This window comes from Coturnix japonica, unplaced genomic scaffold, assembly GCF_054131305.1.
Source record: "Coturnix japonica strain WE unplaced genomic scaffold, WE-NBRP24 Scf040, whole genome shotgun sequence".
NCBI lineage: Eukaryota > Metazoa > Chordata > Aves > Galliformes > Phasianidae > Coturnix > Coturnix japonica.
In genome coordinates this window covers 990,867-1,018,591 of record NW_028188943.1, presented here as the reverse complement: position 1 = coordinate 1,018,591, position 27,725 = coordinate 990,867, and the positions used below count along the sequence as shown (strand labels likewise).

Genomic DNA, 27,725 nt, shown 5'->3' with positions numbered 1-27,725 from the left:
GAGTATGAAGAAAGAATGGACAGAAAGCCTAACTAGAAAGACATTGAATCAAACCCTGATGCCTGTTGTGCATCTGTACCTCTCCTGGGTTCCACGTCACAGGCTGCAGTCCTCCCCAGACTTTCCGCAAGGCTGCGCTTGGCTGGAAGACCGCTTGTGTCAGCTTCTGGCAGAAAGGAACAAGCAATACTTGAAGAGCATCTCCTGGGAGGAAGATTTGAGCGCAGCCAACCACCAACTTCCACTCTTCAAGTGTAGTTCCTACCACTTGCCTTTTTGCTGCTAGAGCATGGTGCCATTTCTGCAGTAAGCACAGATCTGCAGTGGACTTCCTTCACTCTTCCATCACACACGCACCCCTTCATGCAGCCCTATTTAGAAATACCCACATTCTGGAAAATACAGACAAAAAAGAAACAGGCAGAAAAGCGGCACTAATACTTTGTCACTGGTGGGAATCTCCACAGAAAGTGCTGTGCTAAAGGTGTGAGGTTAAGGGATCATCACTATCAAGATAAAAGTCACAGCATGGAAGATTTAGCGATGGCGTGCTGACTAGAAGGAAAAAACAACACTTACCTTGGAGCTTGTTCATTTTCCCTCCTATCATCGGATATCTTATCATCATCTACGTAGCTCTGAGGTTGGCCAAAGCCTGTTGCCATGAGCTTTGCTAAACGCAACAGTGCTGTGGCTCAGAGGTATTACACCGGCACATAGCATAGGAGAACTCCATAACCCAAGTGTCGAGGGAAGAAGAAAAGGGAACTGTTACAATTAATTACGTTCACTAAATTGATAATTGTAGGCTTCTTGTCACACACTACTGCCTACAGCAAAACAGCACAGATGTTGACAACTGTGATTTCTGCATACAAGCAACCACTCGAGGCTGAGCACTTTCTCCTGTCTCTTTGCCATTCCTAGAAAGACCCAGAAGAGCTCAGAGTTCTCTTGCTGTTAGTTTACATCCTCCAAGCACTTCCAAAGGCACGCTGCTCTGTAGAAAAAGCTGAGCTGCCCAGAAAGTTTGTGCAGGAAGAAGGCAGCAGTATCAGTGCACGTCATCCTGGGGGATCTGAATGCATTTGTGAAGAGAACAGGGAAAGAAGAGGGAAGAGAGCAAAACCAACAGGCACTAGCACTGCTGCCCACAGGGGGCGGGGCTTGAGGCAGGGCCTGTGCCAGAGGGGGGCCTGGCACAGTTAGGGCCAGCTCAGGGCCCAGAGCAGAGGGGGAGCAGGCAGAGGCAGGGCCTTGGGGCCCAGGATGGAGGAGGACCAGGCACAGCTGGGGCCAGCTCAGGGCCCAGAGCAGAGGGGGACCAGGCACAGCTGAGGCCACTGCAGGGCCCAGGTGAGAGGGGAACCCAGCACAGTCGGGGCTGCTTTGGGGCCCGGCACAGCCAGGGCCTATCCCCCTTTTTTGCACATATGAAATGCTCCCAGCTGTGCTGCACAGCAGAACATCTTTCAATGGAGATGAAAGCCTGTGAAATGAAAGAATCCTTTCTTATTTCTTTCACATTTGTGTTTGTTGACTGCAGTTCCAACCAGGTGGACTCGCAGTGTCTTGCAAGTGCCACCTGGAAGCAGGTACAGACTGGAGACACAGCACCCTCAATGTCCAGGTGAGTAACAGCAGCCAAGGAGGCCTTTGGGCTCTGCAGGGTCCAAGTGTGGAGCATTACACACAGGAACAGCTGAATATAAAGACAGTGGCAGAGCTGCAGAGCTTGCCATAGTAGGGAGGCACGGTGGCTCAGCTCATTTCCCACAGTAACACAGGAAATAAGAGCCATGAGGGAAATGCAGATGCCTTCTGCCCCCATCAGAGGGGAGGAATGAGCTGCACTTCCACAGAGACATTCATTCCTCTCACAGCCACTCACACCTCAGGTGTGGAGGGACGAGCTGGGGCTGCTGGTGGCAGCTGTGGAACACTGCCATCTGTGGTGCTCCATCCTGCCCTGGAGGGGCATGTAGAGCTGAGGACCTTTGTCACTGCACAAATGACTGCAAGCAAGATGTAGCAGAGGGAACATAAAGCATTTAATAACTTATCATACAAAGCAATGAGTAATAGAAATGACAGTATTTCCAACCAAATATCCCCCATCCTAGCAGTCATGCCTGATCTCTACAGTCCCACCCAAACAATTTCCCAGCCCCCTCCAATTCATCCTCACTATCCCACCCCTGAATTTCCCTCCCCCAATTCCCACACAGTAATTGCCCACACTAATTACCAGCATGCAGGGCATGGGGAACACCTGTTCCTTGTGTGCAGGCACCTGGAAAAAAAAGAAGTGTCAGGGAACTGGGGGTCTGTAGCAGGTTGTGGAGGCTCTGTATAGAACATAACCCCAGACCACAACCCCATCAGCTGCTGGGGCAGCAGCATCCCTGTCATTGGGGGATGTTGCCAGTGGTGGATAGCGACACAGGGAGAAGCCACACCTTGGTGTAGCTCTGATCTGCTCATGTCCAGTCCAATCCTCTATAGCACTTTCCATCTTCTGTCCTTTGTTCTTAACCGTATCCTTCCTTCTCTTCTGCTCTTTTTCTTTCTTTTAGGTGTCTTACCTGTATCTGCTTTTCCCCTCTTCTGTTCTTTTACTGCTCTGGTCAGCATCCAGTGTCTGCACCACAACTCTAGGTTTTGGGATCGAGAAAGGTACACAGGGCATAGATTTGTACAAGAAAAGCTTTCTTGCTGTGCCCAACAGGTGACAAAAAGGGGCCCTCAGGACCACAAAGGCAGCTTGTTTCTCCAAAAAAAAATAAACTTAATTCTTTTCTTTATAAGAAGCATTAGAATCTTACAGAGAAGATGAAAATCATCTTCACTATGCTTTTAGACTGTGCATAGACTAGACCAAGATGTGTGGTGTTGCTTTGATACCTTATGAGGAGCACCGGTATTAGTGGATGAAGCTAACATTGTCTCAGAAGCACAATAATGGAGTACTTTTGTTTATAGTTGGCCTGAATGCAGTACAGGAGTGTGTTGCAGTAGTACTTGTTCTGAAATTCTAGGCTCTGACTAAGAAGTTTAGCAGGGTCCAAAGCACTTGTGAAAACAGTAAAATATTACTTCCTGTGTTAACAAATGAGTCTGTTACAATAGGATGATGAAAATAATGCTGCTTTAATGTGCTAATCATCAAACAGAGGATCTAGTCAGATTTCTAACTTCCAGCTCTTTAATTTTAGAGGTCTAGTTTGGAGCCTAGGGGACACATACAAGTTTGCCTGCGTATTAAACCCTTTACGGCACGGGAGAGAGCAAATGGATCACAGGTAAGGCATTTATTTAATCATAAACAAAAAAACAACCCTTAAAGTATATATGTTTTCTTTCCTGTAAGATGACCTTTTAAAACTTTTTTCATGCCTGCATTACTTGTGCTTCCTTGTAATAGGGATGTGTTTCACTTGAGGACTCAACAAGCATTATACTGAAGTCCCCTAAGAGCTCATTGGGAAGAATGAGCGATAAAACTTTAGGACAGGCAACACAGAAGTTCACCTTTTCACAGGTAAATTAATTGTCTTTAAATGATTTTACGTTACTTATGGAAAAAGTTGCTTGTCTTCTGTTACTTCATATAAAGCAAACAAGTTCTCCTTAACTGTCTTTAGAATTATCAACGTGTATCTGACTCCTTACAAGTACCTAAATATTGCTTAAACAAAATAAAGAGATTAACCAGCTTCTTGGTAACATTCAGGTGTTTGGACCTGAAGCAACTCAAGAAGAATTCTTTGAAGGTACTGTGAAGCAACCAGTGAAAGAGTTCTTAGAAGGATGTAATTGCCTTGTTTTTACGTATGGCGTTACAAATGCTGGGAAAACTTACACATTCCAAGGTATGAGCAGAAATGCTTTTTCCTTGAATTAATTTCTTAAAGTGAGAACTACTTCTAGAAGAGAGAGATGTTATGACTTCTTACCTAGTTACTCAACAGGCCTTGTACGTTGCCTTCTTTTGAATACTAGTAGCCTTGAAAAGTCGTCTTCTTCCATAACAAATATTACTAAATTTACAAGTGTGTAAGACAGCATACACTACAGTAACTTTGGTTTTTGTTCCTACTATAAATGCGTGCATCTTAAATGCTGTTCTTTATTTGAAGGCAAAGTATGTCTGAGTTTGTTTGATTTATTGTAGGCAGAAATTAAACATTCTGAAACATTTGATCAAGGTATTTCAATCTTTTTCCAAATTTCTGATTTTAGTAATAACAGCAGCATAGAAGATTGTGTTCCCTGAGCTTTAGTAGTACAGAAATAATACATCAATCTCCTTTCTGGCTGGGAGCAGTTGTTTTTTATGTTTAATATTGTCATAACAAATGAAACGATTGGGTTCACAGGAAACAAATTCCCCTTATTTCTGTTATTTAGTGTTCTGTTACTATGTATTTCCAATAGTTTTATATGCATGGAGCTGAAGACTTTCCCATAGTAATACCTTTTTAGGACTTAAATATTAAGAATCAACAGGGTAGTATGTTCAAAAATTATCTTTCTATGCACCTTCCATACAGCACTATAGAAATTCTTCTGCGTATTGTCCTCTCTTGTGTTCATGACTGACTTTAAAACACTGAAGCTTGCTTGGTATTTAGTGACAGTGGAAAAACTAAGGCGTGAAGTAGGCAAGATGTGGAGGTAGTTGTGTGCTCCAAGAAAAGGCAATGGGAAAGGAGCTGAGTTACTTTAACAGTTTTTATGAGACTTGTAGATATTTCTAAATAGGGTTTGTGGGACGAACGGAATGTTGTAGCAGAGACATCACTCTGGTTGTTATTTCAGGGTTGTTTCAGAGCGGGAAGGGAGCCTGGTAAACAGTTGAAAATCTGCACGTCTGTTAAATGTGGGAGTTTGCTGTGGGTTATTTTTTCTTCTTAAGGCTAAGCTTATGCAGAATATTCTGGCTGTTTTAAAGTGATGCCCTGTAATGTCTAGGGAATGGGATGTGAGCTGTTGCTTAAAGCCAGTATTTTTCAGGGAACAGTCTAGTAACACTGCAAACATTGCTTCAGACTGTAACTGGCCTCTAAATTCTTTGTGTATACTTTGAGATTAGAATCAGTTATCTTTGTCTTCATTTATGTTTATATGTTGCTTACAATAGTAACCTGGCCCTTCTTTTGTGTATTGCTTACAGGGACAGAAGATGATGTTGGTATTTTGCCAAGGACGATGGATATGTTGTTTAAAACTGTTGGAGGAAGGCTATACACAAAAATGGATCTGAAACCTATTCGGTGGAGAGATTACGTAAAACTGACTAATGACAAAGTGAGAGAAGAAATTGCTCTTAAAAATTCGTTGCTTCGTCTGACAAAAGAGGTAGGAAACTACTTTATAAAGAAATGATGAGTACATGCATCTTGTGATAGTTCAGTGTTATCCTTTCCATTCTGTAATGAAAGAGGGTTCTGTATTTACACACAGTTTTCTATTTGTCTTTCTGTTCCTGCTGAAAAAGAATGAAGCATCTTATTAGTGGTGTGCTACACCACACTGGGGTATTTTAGTTGTGGAGTATGTTAACTTGATCTTACTGATGAGGTGGTTAAGTGTGGACTTCACAGTGTGAAAGGCAGGTGGCAGTAAAATTCCTTCTGAATTATTTCAAGAGCACAGCTGAGTATGAAGTCTAGCTCCAATGATATTTAAGTATTTCGGGGAAAAACAACACCTGTCTTCTACATGAACCAAAGATGTGTAAAACTGTTCTAGGTTTAGTGAGTATGTGGAAAGAAAATGCAGTGGACAGCTATATGCTGATCTCATCCTACTCCATTAGAGAGTTAAGATGTGATCGTGCGATATAGGTGCCTCCTCTAGTTTCAAGACCCGTGTTCCTAGGTAAAATACTTGACCTTATAAGCTAAGTAGGTACAAGCTTTGCTGACTATACAAAGCCAGATCTGGGTGAGTGTCATGTAGATGAAAACTTCTATGTTAAAAGTTTTACTTCTAAGCATACTGTATCTGGTAGGTGAGATTCCTCCTCTTCAGTAGATGAGAATTTCTTTCTACTTTTGTGCTCTATAAAAAAGCAACACAACCTGAAGCCTGGGAACTGAGTATACAACTATGAACATCATGAGATCTACATGTTGGGAGCTATTCTGTATTTTCTATGACCAAACTACTTAAAAATATTATATTTACAAAATTTAGTCATAACTTCATTTGTGTAACACTTTGATAGCCTGAGTTAAGAAATAATAAGCTGCTTATCTACATTAAGTGATCAAGTATTCTACCTTAACTTCCTTTTCTGAGAGTTGACCTAATAAGCCATAGGATATGGAAGTCCTGACTTAAGAAAATCCCAATAAGAAAAATATTTCAGGAGTCCAAGATTCATGAAGGGTAAAATGCAGGTTATAAATGGGCTATTGAAAATCATCTTATTAAATAACTCCTTTTCCTGTTGGGGATTCTCTCCCTATTTGTTCTTTTTCTTTCTGAATCAGGAAGCTGAAATGCATCAGATCTTATAGTAAAGGAATTGTCAGAAATGAGTAGTAAGGTGAAACCAGTCAAAATGTGTAGCCAGGATTTTTGTGTTGGCACCTTGGAACTATACTGTATTGTTTTCTGGTAGAGCAATACAGCTGCTTTTAAAATAAATAAATAAATAAATAAATAAATAAATAAAAGCAACCAGTGGTGTATTGGTGCTGTACATCAATAATAAATCCTAAAGTCTCTGTTTTGTTTCGTAGGTAGACCATCACAACAGCACTAATGACAAATCCCCATCTGATTCTAAGGGTATGTTTTATATTAAACAGTAGCAATTAGAAAAGCTTCTGTAAGGTCAACGACTGGCTTTTTTGGCTAATGCTGATAATAAAAGGATTATTTAGCTTTTATTTGTAACAGAACGGAATAATGGGCAGGACATCTGGGCAGAAAACAGAAGGAATAAAATGGCTAGGAGACTACTGGGACATCTATCATAACCTGGTTTTATGAGGTGAAAGTAAAACAAAGAAAAAGAGTATGATTTGTGATAAGATCCCTAGTGGTTTTCCGACAGGCCTTTAGGGCACTTAAGAACTCACTAAATACTTTTTTTTCCCTAAAAAGTCAGAACGAAGTGTCCTTACTAGTTCAGTTCTCTATATTGTAAAGACTGAAGAGTTCTGAATATTTCTAACCCAACTATAGATGTTAGATTGGGTTTTGGAAGTGAAAAAGCAAGCTTTATAGCAGGCGTGTCTTTGCAAATGTGTAGGGCACGCGTCTTGACTTCCAGATACTTAGTGTTTGTATGAGAGGTGGGGATTCTCTGTGTTTATGTTCTGGGAAAAGTTTTAAGCTGTAAGCTTAACTATTACTTATTTTTAAATGCAGCTAGTTTTACTGTCTCTACATTGACTTGTAATATTTTCTACTTTGCAGGTGCAGAAAATCTCTCAGAAGGATCAGACCAACTTAGCAGATTATCTATAGATGATTTTGTGAAGTTCTCTGGGTTTCATTTTTTGAGATTTACAATGAATGTTTTTATGATTTACTGGCTCCTTTATCAAATGACAGAAAAAAAAGGACACTTTGCCTTGCTCAAGAGATCAAGGGATATTCTTACGTAAAAGGTAACTAGAATACTTTGCAAACTGCCAAGCTTGTCATGGAATAGTGTAACATGTTTCTTCTGAGATAGAAAACTCTTAAATGTGTTCAGTGTAGCTCTAGAAGTGTCTGCTTGAATGTGAAGGCAACAAGCTACATGTACGTATCTGCATCTTCAACAGTATTCTCCTTATTCCTGTACTTTGCCCATAAAGCCTGTGTGAACTCCACTGCCTTCATCATCCTTGAAAATGAGAGCCATACAGTCGTTATAATGCAGACAAAATCCAGATAACCCATCCCCAATAAAAACTACAAGCTAAAACAAAAAACTTCTCAGATTGACTTCTGCACCAGTGAATACAAACTTTGGGCTTCTGTAGTTTAAGAACTTAGCTTTTGTACTTTCAGTACTAAGGCTGCTTGCTTAATTTGGATGGAGCATACTTTAGTATACTGGTAGGATAAACTGTTGTGCTATACTATACCTTGCCCTTTTCTGTGGGAGGAAGAATCTTAGTCTTATCTGCCATCAGCTTGTCGTATGTTTGAGGCAGAGTTAATGAAGCATTTTATTGTCTTAACTAAATGTTCTTAGTTTGTATACCTTATTTCTTGTTCACTTTCTCTTTTGCTAATGAAGCTTGCAAAAATCACTTTTCCTTCTTTTGAAAGGTTTGCAGTGGGTTCAGATTTCTGATTCTAAAGAAGCTTTCAGACTTTTTAAACTGGGACAGAAACACCAGAGTTTTGCAAGCACAAAGCTAAATACTTGCTCCAGCTGAAGGTGGGAACTTTCACTAACATTGGGTGTAACATAGTGTGGGGAAGAGGGATGAATGAAAATATTGTTTATGGCTTTTTTTCGGGGAAGAGGCTTTAAAAAGGCTTGATATCTAGTGTTCCATGTGATGTTTTGTGACAGTTTGTGATTCTAGTGCTTTAAACTAGAAGGATTAGTCCTTCAAGCAGATAAGTGCATACAAAAGCTAAGTGTTTTATCAAAAACTCTCAACAAAACAACTAAGCCTTCTTCCATGTAAGTAATGGTGGTTCATGAGGGGGAAGAAAAGCAAAATAAACCAAGAAAGAATGTGTCTTTAAAAGGTTTAATGCATCTAGTAGAATTATTGTTAATTGAATCTGGAATAAATCCAGCAGTGTTTTGAACAGATGTTATAGATTTTAGAAAATGTGTGTATTTCTGGCTATTGACCTTGCTTCATTTCTCCTTTTAGCCACAGTATATTTACAATTAAGGTACTAAGAATCGAAGACCTTGAAATGCCATGAGTGACATGAGTCAATGAGTAAGTTCAGAGCAGAGTTCCCTTCTTCTTTTAGGATGAAATTGTCAGTTACTTTCAGTATTGATGTATTGATATTGGGCTACGGACACTAGGTTCCCTGATACAGCCTCCTGTATGAGTGGTGGTTCCCCATTTCCTGTCATTGTGCAGTACTAAACCATCAAGTTGTAATGCTGTTCTATATCTTGTGCCCACTGTTCCACACAGTGTTCCTTTATCCTTCTCACTCAACTTCTGAACTAATGTAAATCCTCAGAAGGAAGAATATGGCAGAAAAATGGAAGCTGTGTTGGAAAAGAGTTTGGCAGGAAGTAGTGTGCAACTTCACTAGGAAAGCAACATTAAAAAGCATGAAAGGGTTCAAGAAATTGTTCCTCTAGGAGGAGTGGTTGTGTTGGAAATGATAAATAATCAATGTACATTCAAAGGCAAGAAAACTTAATTTTCCTTATCTGCCTTCAGATTATCACTGTGTGATCTTGCTGGTTCAGAAAGGAATACCAAGACGTGCAATGAAGGTGACAGACTGAAAGAGAGTGGAAATATCAATGCATCTCTCCTAACTCTAAGCAAGTGCATTAGTGCACTCAAGATCAGTCAGCAGTCAAAGTAAGTCCTTGTACAAACTGTAAACTAGTTGTAGATTTCAGATATCATGTACAATGTTTAAACTATTGTTTAAAATGCAGAGTACAAAACTATGTTATGAGTGAAAACTATCTGTAGGCTTCTGCAGATGTGTGAAGACTTAATGATCTAAGAAAGTGATCTGTAAACTTGCCTTCTTTTTGTTGTTGTTTTTTGTTTGTTTGTTTGTTTGTTTTTTCAAATAAAACCATTCCAGTTCTAAATTTCTGAATGTGTTTTCATAGACTTAAGCAAATTAGCGTTGTGGTTTTGTTTTTTTTTTTTCTGGCCTTGCCTTCTCAAACAAGTCCTGGGGCAGATTATAAAATTTGTTTTCACTATTTTCACTTTAAATGTGTGAAATGTTAGACCTTTTCCTCCTTTGTTAGTTAGTTGCATTTATCATTTAGTTCTGCTGTAACAGTTTTCCTCAGGGATATTGCTGTGCTTTGTCCTAGCCAAGAGACATGGTCAGAATATATATATATATAATTTGGGGGAAAAAAATTATATATAGATATATATAATTACATATATACATATAGATATATATAATTACATATATACATATAGATATATATAATTACATATATACATATAGATATATATATTTCCAAACCTTGATGCAACTTCATCATTCTTTCTGATCTAGCTAACCAAATTCAGAGAGAAGAAAGCCTGCTTGCTACTTCTGTCTGAGGTTGTGCTTTAAATGAGTGCAGACAGAGCTTTCTGTATTTTAAACAATGTAGTATTTATTTACAGTCACAGCTGGATATAATTGCAGAATTCTCTGCTGATTCTCATTTGAAGGTGTCTTTCTGTCCCAAAGATTAGGTGAGCTCTGTGTTCCTGAAATGCCACACTGTGCCTGGTAGCCTATTCAAATTCTGTTATGCTTAAAAGTAGATGAAAATAGGCCTTGCTACTGGATTAGTCTCTGTCATGGTTTTGTAATTTTGTAATTTTGCTATCAGTATTCCACATCATAACATCATGTCAAGTATGGATACTTCTGTTGAATGTGCAGTCCACAGAAGAAGACTACATATCCCAGAGAACAACAGGAGTAACAATAAGTCACGGGACCAGGACTCTATATAATCTCGTTCCCAGGCTGGAGTGCCCTCCTTCTTCTCTCGAACTTCTCGGAGAGTGGGAAGCGTTCCAGCCGTGTCGCCTAGAGTTCACAGTAGGCCTCTCGGTTTTCGGAGACTCTCTCTCTCTCTCTGTTTCGTTCGATTTTGTTAGCCTTAATTATATTATATTGTGTTATCTTGTATTTCGATATCATATTTAGTAAAATAAGTTTTTCCTCCTTAGATTGTCGCTGTTTTATCCCACTCCCCTTTTCCCCCTCCTTTCCAGGCCCCGGGGGGGGGGGGCGTGGGGTGGCTTCCCCTGTCACGGGCATAGGTAAATCTAAGTAACCCGTGACAGTCTCTTATCTGTCTGTCCTTTCTAGGGAAGAAGGATTCCTTAAAATTAGCTGCTGCTTAAAGTGCTTTGATTTATTCAGAACTGTTTTATTTCTTGGTCCTGATCACTTGAAATTTTAACAATATGGGGGAAATGTAGTGATGACTTTGATAGTAATTTTCTTTAAAATAAGAACTCATTTACCACTCCTGCACTAAAGCTACTTATGGGTCACGTGTGTTGTGACAGGAGCGTAGCTATGTGAAGCTTTTAGCTCTGTTGGCAGAATTCAGTAGCTGTAAAGAGTCCAGCAGGTAACCTCACTAGAGAACAGTTTGTTTAGTCACGCTTTAGGAGTTCTCTCCTAATTTTCTGTACATCACCAGCTGTTTGATTCAGTGACTTAACCTTGGTTTAGGAAACACCAGAGATGTTGTGATAAGTATATGCTTCTTTATTTCCAAAGTATTTACTATTGTCCTTTCCTAGAGACAATATACTGAGAGAGTGGTTATCTCTGATTTTGTTGGGTACTGTTTTCTTAGAAGTAGATAGGTCAGTTTGCCAGATGTGGTAAGGGAAAGAGAAAGGTGAGAGAGAATTTAAGCTAACGTGAGGCTGTATGACCTATCTTAGGCTGGATGTTGAATGTACTTTTTGTTTTAAATGTTCTCGTGGGTTGTCTAAGAAGATAATGGCTGCATAGTAGCTGGAACAATCATACAACCTGTCTGCAAACTAGCAAAAAGATTAAATTCAAAACAACCCACAACTCAAAATGATTTAAAGACTAGTGCAGTTATTAATGTGTTGTCTTCCACATGGATAGCTCTCACATTGAAATGAAGCTGTTAACTTCTGCTAATGGGATTTGTTGTGGTTTTTGTCTTCAAAGGGTGCAGCAGCACATACCGTTTCGTGAAAGTAAGTTAACACACTTTCTTCAGGGATTCTTCAGTGGAAAAGGGAAGATACACATGTTAGCAAACATCAGCCAGTGTGCTTCAACCTATGAAGAAACACTCAATGTGCTAAGATTCTCAGCTATTGCACAAAAAGTGAGTATGTTGTAGTCTATTTTGTTGATCAGTACTTATGATTTGCATTTAAAGAAAAAATTCTGTTCTTCTAAGAATATGAATCTATTTGTGTAGTATCTGTAGTGAATCTGGGTGTTTGTCTCCATACAGCAGTCAGGTTTTTTAATTTAGTGTTTTAGTTGAGCTTAATTTTCCTACAGAGTTTTCTAAAAATCTCTACTGGGGTCTTTGTGTTTCTTTGGGGCGTGAGGGCAGAAGCATCTTCTGAGAATCTCATTCCTAAAAAGTATTCAACCTAACAAGAAGCAACTTGTTACATCTGGAGGAGATTTTATGCTATTTACTTAATTTTTCTCTCTTCTCAAAATATGATCCCATGTAGGAAAGCAAATCCAGCTACACCATATGTTGCTGCTGTTGTAATTTTGAATATTGTCCAGTTCAAGTGTTGACAAAAGAAGTGGAGCAGTAAAGAGTTTGAAAAGCTGTGTTATGGCCATCAGATGCTTCAGTGGGAAAGTGGGGGTTAAGCGGAATGGGTAGGAGTGAGTGCTGTGATATAACACTGAAGAAGTTAAGCTGTCAGATCAGTGCTACAGTCTTGATGGAAAACTTTGAAGTGCTGAGAGTTTGTGTTTGAAGCACAATTGATGGATGTGTGCCCTTGGATTGTGGCCTTCTCTGAAAGAGGTTAAGTGTGAAAGTAGAGGGAGCAGCCTATGAGGGTGATGTGGCGCTGCAAGACAAAGAACTGAAAAGATGATGATCAGTTGCATTGAATGCAACTGGAAACTCAAAACATAAAAAAAGCAGAAATCTATGGCTGCATGAAGTGGCAGTTCTTGTACATTGTTTGCCTAGTGAAACTCTTGAGGTTAAAAGCAGGATTGGAGTCTGCAATAACTCCTTTGTACTTTCTTGAAAACTGGTTTAAGTAGTGACCAAACATCAAATACTATAAAATATATTAGCTGTTACTAGAATGCCACTTATCTTCCCCCCATATGAATCACTGTCATGTTGTATGTGAATTTGTGAGGTGGGTTTTGAAGCTGAAATTAAGAACTTCTTGTATGGCTGTCTTCATAGTGGCTATCCAGACTATCTGTAGAAATAACAGCTATTATGTAGTCAGCTATTCACCAGTTTTAACTGATTATAAATTACGTTTCAGGGTGGAGAACATAGCATAGTGCCTGACACCTGTGTTGATCCTGAGGGCATTCTTGATTCTGTGCATTATGATGTCATGGATATTAAAGAGCAAGCTGAGGCAGCACATAGTTCCATTGTATCCCTGGAGGACCCGAAGGAAGATATTGGCTGGTTTGAAAAGCAGCTGGAGAAAACTAACTTTGAACTGATGGAGACCAAAGAAGAGCTAACAGAGAAAAACAGCAAACTACTTAAAACTGAAGAAGAGCTGATGCAGAAGAACAAAGGTGAGTTATGCAATGTGAAAGGTAGAAGACAGAAATAGTTCATTAATCTAAAAGAGAAATAACCAGTTTGAGTAGGAATTAGAGGAGATGTTCTACCTTTGGAACCATAGCCTGTAGATAAGTGATAGTTTGTTCCTTGTGTATATTCAGGTTCAGCAATTCCACGGTTTTTGGTTATTTCTTTTTTTTTTTTCCCCTCTCCTTTAAACTGCAACTAGCAGCTTTACGCTTTCGTAAGTATGGGGTTAAATGTCTATATCTTGATTTTTACTTTTGTATTGTAATCTCTACTCTTCTTTATGTCTTGTTGATGCAATGTTTTCATTCCAAGAAATATAGAAAACTTTTGAATCACTCCCAATAAGTGAAGACCACATGCAAATTAATTAATCTGTTCAAAAGCTACCTAAACGTTAGAATATCTGGAAAAATTGATTACTTAATAAACTATCTATTGGCTACTTATGTAATACAACCTTTTCTGTGTGTTACAGACTTTGAAATGCAGGTGATTAAATTGGATGAGTCTGTTGAGCAACTTAAAGAAGAAACTGAGGTAACTTTATCAAGATGTTGTGTAAAATTGTTTTAATTAATTAATTAATTAATACCAACTTGTGGTAGCTTAAAATGCTATTCCAGTAGGCTCAATTAATAGATTTCTTACCGAGCTTAGCTTAACTGAATTTGCCTTTAATGCATTCTGTAATTCAGCTACTTAACACTACATTAGAAATTGATGACTGAATTTTTTTTATTTTTTATTTCCAATCTCAATCAAGGTGCAGAAAGATGACATTATTACAGAGCTACAAGACTTAAAATCTCATTTAGAAGAAAAAGTAAAAGATTATGTGAGTTTTACACATCTCCGTATCCTTATACAAAAAAAGGAAAACACTAATTCTATGCTTGTAATCAACACATTTTTGGAAAACTGATTTTCTGTATGTAGCTGGTACTCGCTTGAAATTGTAAACAATTCAAATTTATCTGAAGGTAGTTGTTGTTAACACAAACAACAAAAATATCAGTGTGTTCCACTAACTCCTGCCTCACACTCCTACATCAGAGGAAGAGCAACAGTAAAAGTATGTTGAGTAGAGTTGGAAGTACGAGTAGGAATGCTCAGGATATCTCCACGTTCTATGCAGTCCATAAAACTTTATCCTGACTAATGTACTGCGAGCTACTGAATATGTGAAGACTAGCTTGATTAAGTATGTGTGCATACCACTTCTGGTGGTTTTTGTTCATTTTTTGATGTTTGGTAGCCTGAAGTAGCTCTGAAAACATTTATAGTTAATTCTGTCACTCAGATCTCTAACCTTGTAAGCTTAGCAACTTGACCCTTCTTAATCTTTGACTGTCTGCATCACTGCAACTTAGTATTTCCATGGTATTAAAGCTGACTGTGGTGAGTAGTCATGTCCTCACCTATTACTTCTTCCAAGAACAAGGCTCCAACTCTATCTGTGAGATTGTGTGGCCTGAAAACTTCTGAGGCTTTTCTTTTCATAAGTTACTAAAGATGAATAATCAGTCCTTGGCAGTGCCAGCATGGCTTAACAATCGTCATCTTGTAAGTAAGGAAGCTTCACTTGTGGTCAAGGACACAATCTAAAATATGCGTGACAGAGCTGACTAAGCTTTAAGGTTGGATTATATCTGTCATGATGAAAGTGATTTTAGCAGCTTAGCAGAAGTGTGATGTGATGAACTTGTATGAGAGCTGACCATTTGCTTTTTGACCATGTTTGTAATTTTGTTGACTTCTTGGAAACAGGAAATTCTTTGATAAACTGGTAAACTCTTGATTGTGTGCAAGTCTTTTACTTTGTAACCTGCTAGGCTCTTGCTTTCCCTTGTATACTCTACCGAGTATTGCACTTGTCATTATCTGAAGGTGTACTTGTTCTGTCTGCTATTGAGATTTGTAACTGATGTCTATAGAGTCACCGGGTAAATATTTTAGCTGTATGGTTTTGTGTAAATATTTGCCTACAGAAGATTACTGAGACTTAAGTGCTCCTTTTGTTAAGCTTCAATGTAACTGATTTATATCAATACAGGAAAAGACTACCTACCATTTAACTACCATTAAAGCAGAACCGGCAGAAGAGAACACTAATAAAGGAACTGAAAGCAGCCAATTTTCAGTGCTATCAGTTAAAGCACTGAAACAAGAGAAAACTGAGTTGGAAGTGGGAAGAAAGCGCAGTACTGACGAGGATAAGCCTACTGTGGAAGAGCCACCTCCAAAGAAAGGTACAGTTTCTTCCATCGTTGAACAGGGTGTCTTCCAAAACAATAAATTGCTTCCTATTCCGGATAGGAAGCAAAAGGCTGTGAGGCGCGTACCTTATGGTATAAGGAGAAAAGCCACTGTGTTAAACTGTAAATAGAAGTAACTGTTATGTAAATATCCCTTTTTCAGAAGGTCCTATGCTGTTCATTTTTGAATGCTTAAGAATAAAAGGTTTTTGCACTATTTTTTTCCTTTTTGCTGCTTTTTCCTCATCTGTTGATGCACTTGCAGATTTGGTAATAGTTTTAAAGCAGTTTCTTTAGGATTGTTTCAACTGCTGTTGCTGATCTTCTGAGTAGCATCAGCTGTTCAAGTGCTTTTTTTTGTTTGTTTGTTTTGTTTTTCCTGAAGCAACTATCAAAATTGTTGACGACCTGCTAATTGCTCGCTCATGGGCAATATTTGAGCAAAATGGTTTGGATAAGCTCTGATGCATTTAACTTCACTTCTGGGCACAGCTGAGCATCAGTGTTCCTAGAATTACGGAAGGCATATACAATGTAGAAGGGAAAATCTAAAACTTAGCTGTAGTCCCTTCCTTTCTTGTATTCCTCTTGCAAAATATGTGCAAGGGAGAAAGTCAAGGCCTTCTTTGGATGAGATGCTGTTCTTGGATGATTTGTCCCTGCTGCCTTTATTTGGCATAAATATTGAATCCTAATGTGACCACTGAATGGCATCACATATAAGCATCTTACCAGAGACTGAGGGAGGGATGTGGACTCCTCCATACTCCAAATAGTAGTGGTTTGTTCTAATCATATGACCAAAGCTCTCATTTAAAAATTAATGACAGCAATGCTCCACATAGGAATTAAAATGGGTAGCTGATAGTCACAATGTCATCATGAAGTTTTCTGTTAAGAAGTACTGAGTATTCAATCATGTTAAAATTTTCTTCTATTTGTGAGTATTAATAGCGTCCAATTTCAAAAAACTCTTAATATATATTCTTTAGCTATGTTAAATATACACAGTAGAACAATGAGCACAGGTATGTTGTGCTGGTTCTTTTGTAGAATTAGTTATATAAGTAGCACGAGCAAAAGTGTTTTAGGAGATGCTAGGTTATCTCAGCTTCAAGTTCAGGGTATTTACACCATTCTCTGAGCTTTTAGGTCTTGTTTCCTATGCTCTGTAATAATGCTTTTTCCCTACTTCCTGTGTAAGGAGCTTCTAGACTGAACATTACACATCTTCTCCCTAGTCTTATTTATCTTGCTTTAGTGCTTGCTTGTTGTTTTCAGCATAAAGTGTTTAGATTACTTATAAATCGTATTCCCCTCACTAGTGTTGCTGGGAGCAGCAATCAAAACCCAAAACCTGGTTTGGGGTGGAATATGCCACTGCTGTTTCTTCAGTATGACTTTTAAATCAGTTGAGGGCTGTATATAAAACTCCTTAGATGAGTTAAGAGGCTGTTTCCATGCAGTACATGTGAATCTGTATGTAACGCAGGCTGCACGTGGGCACTATAAAATTCTGCATTGTAGTAATAAAAGGACTGTACTAGAATCACCATTGAATATATTGTTGTGGTGACCCAATCCCTAGTAAGTCTTGACTTATATTTATTTTTTTTAATACTTAAAGTATGCATATTATGAATGGACATAACTGGATTCTAAAGCAATGATGAAATACAGCATAAGTTGCTTTTGATAGAAAGAAAATGCATGTGATTTTAGCTAATTGCTCACCAGTTAAAGAAAAAAACAGCCCCAAGCTAATGGAATATTTATGGAAACTTGAATCTGCAAATTTGTACAACTTTATGAGTGAACTTTATATGCAAAAGAGTAAGTGTGGACAGAAGTAGGAATCCTCATATTTTGTTTAGAGATCAACTGAATAAGAGAGACAGATATCAACACTTAAGTGATCAACTTGTCCAGGGTATTATCTTTCTTTTGAAAGTAAGAGGACTGTGAGTTGGAATTAAATTTCTTAGAGAACTCTTTATCTACCATTTAGATGTAGATGGAGTGATTCCTGGCTGCCTTATAGGGATTGCTGAAGCACGGAAGATAGAAAGAATATAGCTGTGAATTATCTATGTCGTTCCCATGTTTCTTAAATCTAATTAGATTTTCTACTGGTGTGGAGTGGAAGGTTTGAGTAGTGCCATGGTAAAAGTGTTCTTCCAGACTGAAAACCTTTTGCTGTTAATTCTGTATAGAAATCTGAGGCACCTGATTACGTGTTCAGAGAACTTTAATTCCTTCACTAGTATCAAATACTATGTGATGTGAGGGCATGGCTTGCATATTACGACAGTGTTTCACTTAGAAGTTGCTACTTGGTGTTGTGAACTGCTATGTAATAATGATTTTAATCAATCTGAGCTACATTCCTTTTCCCTTTTTTTTTTTTGTTTCTTTGTTTGTTTGTTTTACAGTAGTTGTAAATGAGAGAAAGAAAAAGAACACTGTAGAGCAAAAGACAATTGAACACATGAAACAAAATTGCTCCGCGTACCGAAAGGAAGTACTAGCACTGAGGGAAAGAACTGAAATCTTGGAACATCATTTAACTGTGCTTGAAGAACAATGCAGAAGAGAAAAAAATAAAAAAGAAGATTTCAGTAAGCAGGTAACAAGCCTGCGTATTGAGCTTTCTTTTTCTGAAGAAACAGCTGATGCCCTCCGTGAACAAATTCTGCAGGGTCAAGCTATCGGGAAATTGCTTCTGAACTGGATGAACAGAAATCTATAAATATGACACTAGAAGACAAAAATGCCCAACTAACTAACAACATAGAAGTTGCCAAAGAATATATAATTGATAAAGTGTCACAAGTAAAAGAAATGCGGACCAAATTAGATGAATTATACAAATGTCACTTAGAGTTTCACGCCATCGGTACTGACTTTGTCAGTGTAAAGGATTCCTCAGACTGTGAAAAAGATGAGACAGGGACATCTCAAATTAGTTCTGCATGCATTCAGTCAAAGACTTCTTCCATCTCAGATCTTGTGCAGGACCTCTCCTTTAACTATAGTCTTGAAAGGATTTGGGAAGTATGCAGAAGTATAGTTGATGTTTCCTCACAAAAAAGTCAGCACATCAAAGCACTGCTTCTAGTCAGGAAGATGATCTTGTGAATCAGTTACATGAGCAAATAGAAAAGAAAACTCAGGAGTTTGAAGAAAAGACTGCAGAAGATCAGAGAGTGATTGCACAATTTCAGGAGGAAGTTGCCAACTGTGAGGTAAAAAGAAGAGAGCTTGAATATCACCTGGAGGCTTCCAAGACAATGGAAGACAATGTGTCAAAACTCAATGAATTACTTAAAGAAAAAGAATCTATTATTGTTAATCTGGAGACAGTTACAGCAACTCTGCAGGAGAAGTCTGCAAATGCAGACAAAAAGTTTGAAGAGTTAAGTAGCAAAGAAGCAAATCTGATTCAAGAAGTTATGCAGCTTAAAAACAGCTTGGAGCAGATGAAACACTCTCTTCGGGAAAAGGAAAAGAGTGAAATGGAGAAAGTGCAACGTATAGAATCGTAAGTAACCACTGAGTTAACTTAGAGCCCCTTGAGAATGAACTAGAGTTAAAAATAGTTAATGGGAACATCCCTTCGACTTAATGCATCTGCATGCTTATCAATGGCCAAACTACTACTTTAGGATGCTTTGGTATGCTACTTGAGTTCCAAGGGAAAACAGGAGTGTGCAAGGAAATGAAGAATAATATGGGGATTTCTGGTGGTTTTGTTGTACATCCCTCAGAATAGCATCTGAATAATTTATTGCTTCAGCATCTGATTATGAGAAGCAAGCTGAAATTCAAAAGTAATTGTTTAAATCTTGTCACTGGTCTAGATAGATTTAAGAGTCTATTTACAAATAGAAACCAACAGGCAGGGCATGGATTAAGCTGTAATTGCTGTTTCCATGAGATGTGTAACAGTAATGTTCTTTGTCTCTTTATTTTTAACATAAGGCTAGAAAATATTCTTTCTGAGAGTTCTGCCCTTGTACTGAATTTGAAAAAAGATTTGCAGAGGAAAGAAGAAGAGTATGCAGATCTAAAAGACAAACATTCTGATGCCAAGAAACAAATTCAGCAAGTACAAAGTGAGGTTTGTAACTCCAAAGCCTAAAACCTAAGTCTTGTGAAAAAACGCTGATAACTGGGAAGAAGAATGCTATTTACTTGACGAGAAATAGACTAATTTCCAGAGGCTCTTTAATATAAGCATGTATATTTTTTTTCTTCAATTTCAGCTTCAGTGATGTTAATAGTTAAAATTTAATTATTAAACAAGAAGATATCTTAAAACCCATTTTGCAGGATCTTAGTCTGCAAGTTTATTGGGTGTGCTTGGGGTGGAAAATTGAAGCTTAAAAATGAATTCATGTCTTCCTTGGTAACCTTGCACTTGCTGTCATTTTCCTACTCAGCACTTGTTTGTGAATTCCTCTTTATTTAACAAAGAAGTATTTGGCCAGGTTGGATTACAGAAGTCTTTTAATGAACCGTGAGCTGTGCTTACATTACAGGTGTCCACGATGCGTTCTGTGGAGGAATCCCTCAGGATCAAGACGTACGAACTTGAAAGGGTTATTAACTATTTTAAGGATGAGCTGGATTATAAAGACTTCTATATCCAACAACTTAAACAGGTATTTTACTTGCTCTTATTTTTTATTAAATGAATGATGCAGGTTTTCCAAGCAACAGGAAAAAGGTCAAAAAAAAAAAAAAAAATTGGAGCAAAATGAAAGTGGCCAACTGAAATTAGTGGTAGACCATGAAAGATATTCAAATAATTAGTCACTACAGAGCACTGGCAGATTGCTTTAAATACAATAATCTGCATAGTAAATACATATGTAATACATGCATATAACCTGATCTTGTTGAGTGACATCATGATATGTTAATTGAAATGTCTTATACAAACTCTTTTTATCAGCTTGAGTCCTTATTTATGCTATATGGAAAACTTATTAATTCTAGGCTGTCTTAAAGATTCTGCTTGTTTTTACTGTGTATGCTTTTCTTTCAACATGAAATATAGGAGCTGGTGGAAACTGAGAGGATGGAAGATATCTCCAAAGACTATGACCAACTATGTGACGGTCAGCCATTATTTGTGTGTGTGTGTGTGGAATATCCATGTAATTGTTGTCACATTGCTAATGACTTTGAGTCTTCTGTGTTTCGATTTTAAAACATATCTGCATGTATTTGTATGTAAATATTTCAATGGAGATGCTCTATTTCTTTTAAAAGAGCTTTTGGTCATGGGAGAATCTTGATTTGAGAATAATGGGAGCTAGTAGGGAGTTCATCTGTAAATTTTCAAACCTTCAGATCTGTGTGCAAGGGATAGAACAATTGAAGTTATGTGGATGGCATTAGAAGAACAAGAGGTAACGCAGCTTGAACAAGATGAAATGCTTCAAGCTCTGTTAGAAGAGAACCAAAAATTAGCTTCAGGTAATCTTTCCAGGGAAAGGGAGCAGGGATGCAAAAGGGGTTTAGACGTACTGTGATAGCCACTTCCATTTTCATGTGACTGTTACTTAGGCATTAACGTTCCATAGTAAACAACAACTCTCTTGTAGTTAAAGGCTTCTGTTATTTCTTTATGTCTGTAGCAGATAAAACCGAAGCTGCTTTAGTAAAAAGTCATTGGTGTGGTATTTCAAATATATATTTGAAATGATATGCTATCTAACCTCATTTTGTGTATTGAGTAGAACTGATTGCATGGAAACAGAAATACAGTGAGCTGGAATACCAGAGCAATGGTGACTGGCAGCAAAAGAACAACGAAAGTGATGAGGCAAATTTGAATGAAAACAGTACAGAATTAATAAAGCTGCAAAAAGAGCTGGAGGTAACTTAACTTCAAAGTTGTAACTTGATAAAGTAAACTGTTATATTGATTACAGAAACTTCCTGTAAAAGCTGCAGTGCAACATGCAATAGGGACCAGGTGCAGCTTTTTTGTGGTACGTTAAGAATGGCATCACTGATGCCCCCATAGTATAGGAAGTGTAGCCTTCCCTACATTATGCTGCCATGAGCAGTGCTTCTTTTGCTGGCCTCTGAACAGTTAGTTGTCTTATCCCATCTGATGTTATTTTTTGTTGTTGTTTGTTTGTTTTTTTAAATAAAAGTAATGGGCTGGCAGTGGGAGTTTTCTAAGTGAGTATACAATAGGTTACATCCACTCTGTTAGTGGAATGGTTCTGAGCTTCTTTCCTCTTTCACCTTGAGTAAGCTTATTCATGATATTTTTTTTAATGCGCAGAGCCAATTCCCTTTTTCAAGAAGAGGGGAAAGTTGAACATTCATTGCTTCATTCTATACCACGTCAATGTCCTATAAGCAGAGTATACTTATACAATTGTTGTTTGCAAGAAAGGAATACTAACTCAAAGCAAATTGTAACTTACGGTGTATTTGTCAAAACTGTTTTCTGTTAGTTGCTTGGGCAACTAATATAAGCTATCGAAATCATCATCTAACTTTATCACCAGGAAGCCTTTTTTGTTGGGCTGCGGGTCTACTAATTTTCCTTGGTTAAAAGACTTTTATTTTTTCCAAGCAGTTTCTCAGGTGCTCTGTCCTATATATGAGAATGTCTGCCAGTAGGTTTGATAGGAAAGGAGACTACTCCTACAGTGTAAACTATGTTGCTTTTCTTTGTCTTTCAACCCTAAAGGAGCTGCAAGTTTTTCTACAACTGCTGCAAGGCAGCGTAAAGTGTTAGAAGTTTTTAAGTTAAAAGAGTTATTCTTATACTGACTTTTGGTGTAAGTTCTGTAAAGCTTGTGTGAACATTTATAAAGAAAAAGAGATGTTTTATGGGGGCTCTGCAGTCTGAATAAGAAATACTGGAAATGATTATTTTTTAATGGAAAAGAACTAATGATTATCCAATACCTGCCTTTGGGAATATTCTGTAGTAAAAACTGCTAATGTTTCTGTTATCTTGCAGAAACAAGTCTATTTAATGATGACCTGGCTTTTAAGACTTTTATTCCTTAATGACTCACTATTTCATTTTTGGTTTCTTTGAAATAGGAAAGTGAGACTAAGTATCAAACTGATAGAAAAAAGTGGCTGGAGGAGAAAGAAGAGCTCCTAAATCAGATAAAAGAAGCTGAGAATCTTCGCAACAAAGAAATGAAACAATTTGCTGAGGACCGACAACATATATCATAGATCATACATTTACTAAGACTGTAAAACGGTGCTAACTACCGAAGTGTTAGAACAGTTCAGTGTGTAGTAGGTGATGTTCACTGTTCATCTGTTCTTCTTTTAGGAAAGACTTGTTGCCCAGCTGGAGGAAAAGGACCGTAATCTTCAAAAGTGGCGTGAGGAGAGAGATCAGTTAGTAGAAGCTTTGGAAAAACAGCTCAAAACTTTGGCTTCTAATGTCATACAAAAAGAGACAGAAATAGCAGAACTGAGACAATCTGCCTTAAAGGATTCAAGCAAGGTCAGCTCTCCTTTCCTCCTTCCTGATTAGCTACCCATAAATTCTGTAAGACTCCTGTACCTGATCTTTGTATTCTGGGTGTGGTTCTGTTCTTGAACACTGTCGTATTGACATCATGTGCAACTAACCAAAAAAAGCACCAGCTTTTATTTTTGTTCTTCAGAAACAGAATTTCTGTTAATTACTAAAATTTCAATTTTTTCAGTAGTTCAGATAAGCAGATGTCAGTTTGATGCTTATGATCCTACAATCAGACTGGACATCTGTAGCTTTTTCTGATAATTCACAGCATTTCCGGATCCCAAGCTAGGCTCAATACTCAGACAGTAGTTCTGTCTCAGGTTTCTTACTTTCTTTGCTTTCTCTGAGGTAGTATCTACAATGGCATGAAAAGACAGAAGGGGACGTGGAGAGAGATTAAGGGAAGCATCAAAAAGCAGAGGGGGGATGATCTCTGGAAGTTGCATTTCTTATTTCAACATCCAGCTTTAAATCAGGATAGCCAATCTAAGCCGTAGCATAGAATTTCAGAAGCTAAACAGAAGACTAAATGAGTTGTGCTCTTTTGAGAATGTTTGGATTCACTTTCTCTGAGAAGAAAGGTGTTCTCATAGCAAAACTTCCCCTACAACTGCCGACTTTCTCACAGTACCGAGGATTTGGGAACAAATAAAAGCTCGGGTTATTATATCTTAAGGGAGATGAAGGCTGAAGCACATAAGTAAAATAGAAGAATCAAAATATATTGTATTACAACTTACTACATATTCAGTGATGAGTACTTGTTGGTTCTTTTTGTCTTCCACTCAAACATGAGCTCTCATCTTCTCAAAAATATTTTATTTACTAGAACACCATCTCTCTGTGTACATTATGGAACTTTTCCATGCAGTTTTCCATGTATTCGTATGTGGATGCTGAAGATTAGGCAGAGGTTTAGCCTTTGGTTCTAACATAGCAGCTGTGAGCGTGCAGAGTATGGGGGGAATGGATGACAAAACAACCAGCGTTACAGATTTTGTCCCTAAATAATGTCTCGCTTTCTCTCTTTTGGAGGCAGAATACTGCCTGAGACTGTTAGTGAGACCCAGTAGGGTGTATCTGAAGATCACACAATGAATAGATGTTACTACCTTCCCACACTTGTGCTGTCTTTCAGCTTACGTGTTCATGTGGCGTCTGAGCTTGAGGTTTTACACTGTAACTTTAGAAAACTCGAGATATTTTGGAGGTCTAATGCATAGCCTAATCTTTACTCCTTTTAAATATTTACAGCCTAGGAAACAACAAAGCAAAACTAAAACTGGAGAAAGTATTCCATTAAGATGCAAAGCTGAAGACAATTATTTGTCACGTCGATGTACTAGGAGCCTTACTTCATTAAATGAATCTGAGGTTAGTATGAAACTTCAGATCTGAAAATGTTGTGATTGTATTGCTTTTGATAAGGAATGAGTAGGAAAAGATCTCATGTTCTCTAAACAATTCCCAAGTTTTAATTTATTTATCCCTTTCAAGGTGATCAGATCACCTGTTTTTATAGCCTTTGATAGGAATAAAAGCTGTTGAAACAATTGTGTGATGAATTTTTGTCACGTGCTGTTGAAAACTCTCCTCATGTTAATGCTTATGAAGTGGCTCATGATTAGATAAGTTACTTGGAAAAAATCCATGGAGCCACTGAAACGGGCACAGCAAACTGAACTTATTTTCTTCCTCTGCGGGATTTCTGGATATTGTTTTGTTAGCAGATGATGTTAATCATTCCTATATAAGTTTTTAATTGCTAACTTTCATAAAATAGCAGTTACATATATTTTAAAAACAAAGTATTTATTAACCAACTTAATTCTTGGAAATACAGTGGGTGGTGATACTCCATTCAGATTCTTAGCAGAGCCTGATAAAGTGGCTCTGACTACTTTTTGTCTTTCTACAATTAAAAAAAGCATTAAAAACAAGCATTAAAAAATGCTATTTCTACCTCAGTAAAGTAGTTGAAGAATTTAATTAATGAACTGCTTTAATGAACAAAACTAATAGCCAAGCTCAGTGATAATGGTTTAAGAGAAGGGAATTTCTCTTAACTCCATTGTGTATTTTCTTTGAAACCTGTAGACATAAATCAGCTTTTTAGACATCAAGAGATGTCTAATACTGATATCTTAATGTCCTGTTTTTATAATTGAATGCTTATTTATTATTTGATTTACAGTGGAATAGTTACCACTAGCAAATACTTCCCTACTATTAGCAAAGGTGTTTAAAGTGTTCACTTTTGTGACATCAATTGTTCTTTCCAAAAGAATCATGGCTGAAACTTGTCTTATTTTCCCAGGATTTTGTGAAAAGTGAGAACACGAAAAATACAAAATCTGTCATGGCTTTTAATTCACCCTCTGCAAGTGACGAGAAAATGGTTGTTTTTTGTTCTAGTTTTGAAGGCTAGCTTGGGACTTCCTGTAATTGTGTGGTCACACGAAAGAAGCAGTGTCTTATCCTTATGTGTATACCTGAATGGGAATCTTACATGCTTATGAGCTCTTCCTATTAAATTCCATAAGCTAACCAAAGGGCAAGTCAGTCTGTCCCCAGAGCGTGTCATGGCTGTACTGTGTAATGATTTGGAGGGAAGGATATTGCACACTGAATAGTTGGGAAGAGAAGCTTTAGTGTATTATCGTGTGCTTTTGTAAGTGAAGCCCTTGTATTAAACTAAGGTTCATATCATTAATATGCATGGCAGTTATTAAAAACAGATGTTCACATGTGATAGCAGTATCCTTGGCATGGTCAGAGTATGAGTAGTAGATTTTTCCCATCTGTTGTCTTCTGTTTTGTATGTTTGTTTATTTTATGTAATTAGAACAGCTTATGTAAGAAACAACTCCACAGCTTGGGAGCTACTTTTAAAGAAACTACTGCCTTATTAAGAAACTTTAAGAAACGTATGCCTTGAAATAGCTGAGATTTTGACAACTCCCTAAAGGGTATAAAATTGTCTACATTACTTGCCGTTGTGGTATCATCAGCATAATGAACAGAGGTGTCAGTAGTAAAGCTCAAAATGTCAACTTAAAATAACGTTGAACTAAAATGAAGTTTAAACAATGCTCTTGTTTCACATGTTCACATCTCTGTTGAACAGAAATCCGGAAGAGACTACTTCCTGAGAAAGCGAGTACATGCTTCAAGACTGACTAAAAAGAAGGATGAAACACTGCAAAAAGTTGGAGATTTTATTCAAAGCTCTCCTTCTATTATACACTCTAAAGGTTGGTGTAGAATAAGTTTTATTCCATGTTTTCTAGACATTGTAGAATGGCTTGTTTCTGCTGTAGGCTATTAATGTATGTGTTCTTAGAGAACTTGTCTGCCATGTTAAGTTGTCCTTTGATTTATGAAGTAAATGCATTTATTCATCTCTTCCGAGATTCATTATTACATTTGTGAAAACCTACAAGTATACAGAGAAAGTTGGTTCTGTCCTGTGCTTCTGTCAGCACGAAAGTTAGGCCTGTTGTTTAACTCCTGCTGAAGTTTCTGACTTCCAGCGACTTCTGAGCCATGATTGTCTTTCATACTCCATTTTAATGCGTGCTTTAAGCTGCCGTACCTGAACCTATAAACAGTTTCAGCTATAGAAGCAATAAAGAACCTCGATGAACAAATACAATTTCTGAGTATTTTCACTTAAATTTTACGTGTCATTTATAAACCAAGTTTGTTACAAAGCTTTTTTTGCATTCATTGATTTAAAGACTCACAAAACCAGTAAGTTGATTGGTTTATGTATCAAAACAAATTTCTTCTAGCCAAGAAGCTGATGTCAGCAGTAAGTTCTCCTAAATCAAACGAACCTGAAAGTCTCGAAGAAGGAGAGACCAAGCCAAAACGATGCAAAAGGAAGCTGTATTCCACTGTCGTTTCTGGCCCTCTAGATATACCTGCTTCTTCGGTAAGTGATTATACTGTAGTCTTGGCTTAAAATAAACTACTAAGGAGTCCAAACAGACTGGAGGTTTCATCTATTTGCAGGAGGAGGTTGAAAGTACTGAGGTATTTCTTTATTCTACCAAGTCATTCTTGTTGGTCTTCCTGCTGTTCTGTTTTAGTTTGACCTCAAAGATCTCTGTGTTTGGCTGGCTTACAGTTTACTAAGTAGGTGATGTAGCAATCACGGAGATGTCTTCTAATTTGGAATCATAGATAATTTCAGTGTGTCGGAGTGGGATTATTCTACTACACGCTTTTCTAGAGCACAACTTAGACAGCTTTTTAGGTATGCTTAAACTATGATCTCCTGTCTAAGCCAACTTGCAAAGGATCTGATGTGCCAGTTTCATGACTCTGTCGGCAGCTATTGTGCTAAGAACATTCTTGCTCTGTTGGAACTGCATCTTTTAATTATATTAGAGTCCTTTTTCTGTTCAGCATAGTGATCATTTGCCCATACTGTAATATCCCTCTGAATTTTTTGATGATTTGACAAATGATAGGGGCAGAA

The 27,725-nt window shown here is 37.7% G+C and overlaps 3 protein-coding genes and 1 pseudogene across 4 annotated transcripts; all 4 read left to right on the top strand.

The window, feature by feature from the left end:
- Positions 1-1,540: 1,540 nt before the first annotated feature.
- Positions 1,541-12,670, top strand: LOC146752904 (kinesin-like protein KIF20B; annotated as a pseudogene). Its single transcript, XR_014940266.1, has 11 exons — positions 1,541-1,630; positions 3,216-3,302; positions 3,425-3,541; positions 3,734-3,872; positions 5,177-5,361; positions 6,753-6,801; positions 7,435-7,628; positions 8,281-8,392; positions 8,844-8,915; positions 9,378-9,524; positions 11,857-12,670. The product of XR_014940266.1 is annotated as a kinesin-like protein KIF20B (transcript).
- On the top strand, positions 12,537-19,257 carry LOC146752903 (kinesin-like protein KIF20B). The gene is made up of 5 exons (XM_085531031.1): positions 12,537-12,629; positions 13,176-13,443; positions 13,938-13,999; positions 15,516-15,711; positions 18,150-19,257. Exons 1-5 carry the CDS (start codon positions 12,537-12,539, stop codon positions 18,464-18,466), a joined length of 936 nt encoding a protein of 311 aa, XP_085387157.1. The 3' UTR covers positions 18,467-19,257.
- Positions 19,258-19,704: 447 nt separating this feature from the next.
- Positions 19,705-23,219, top strand: LOC146752902 (kinesin-like protein KIF20B). The gene is made up of 6 exons (XM_085531120.1): positions 19,705-19,837; positions 20,259-20,381; positions 20,780-20,840; positions 21,076-21,201; positions 21,465-21,604; positions 22,798-23,219. The coding sequence occupies exons 2-6, from the start codon at positions 20,268-20,270 to the stop codon at positions 22,936-22,938; spliced, it is 582 nt and encodes a 193-aa protein (XP_085387246.1). The 5' UTR covers positions 19,705-19,837; positions 20,259-20,267; the 3' UTR covers positions 22,939-23,219.
- On the top strand, positions 23,057-27,232 carry LOC146752901 (kinesin-like protein KIF20B). Its single transcript, XM_085531123.1, has 5 exons — positions 23,057-23,218; positions 24,494-24,613; positions 25,557-25,637; positions 26,367-26,493; positions 27,034-27,232. The coding sequence occupies exons 3-5, from the start codon at positions 25,599-25,601 to the stop codon at positions 27,204-27,206; spliced, it is 339 nt and encodes a 112-aa protein (XP_085387249.1). The 5' UTR covers positions 23,057-23,218; positions 24,494-24,613; positions 25,557-25,598; the 3' UTR covers positions 27,207-27,232.
- Positions 27,233-27,725: the final 493 nt, after the last annotated feature.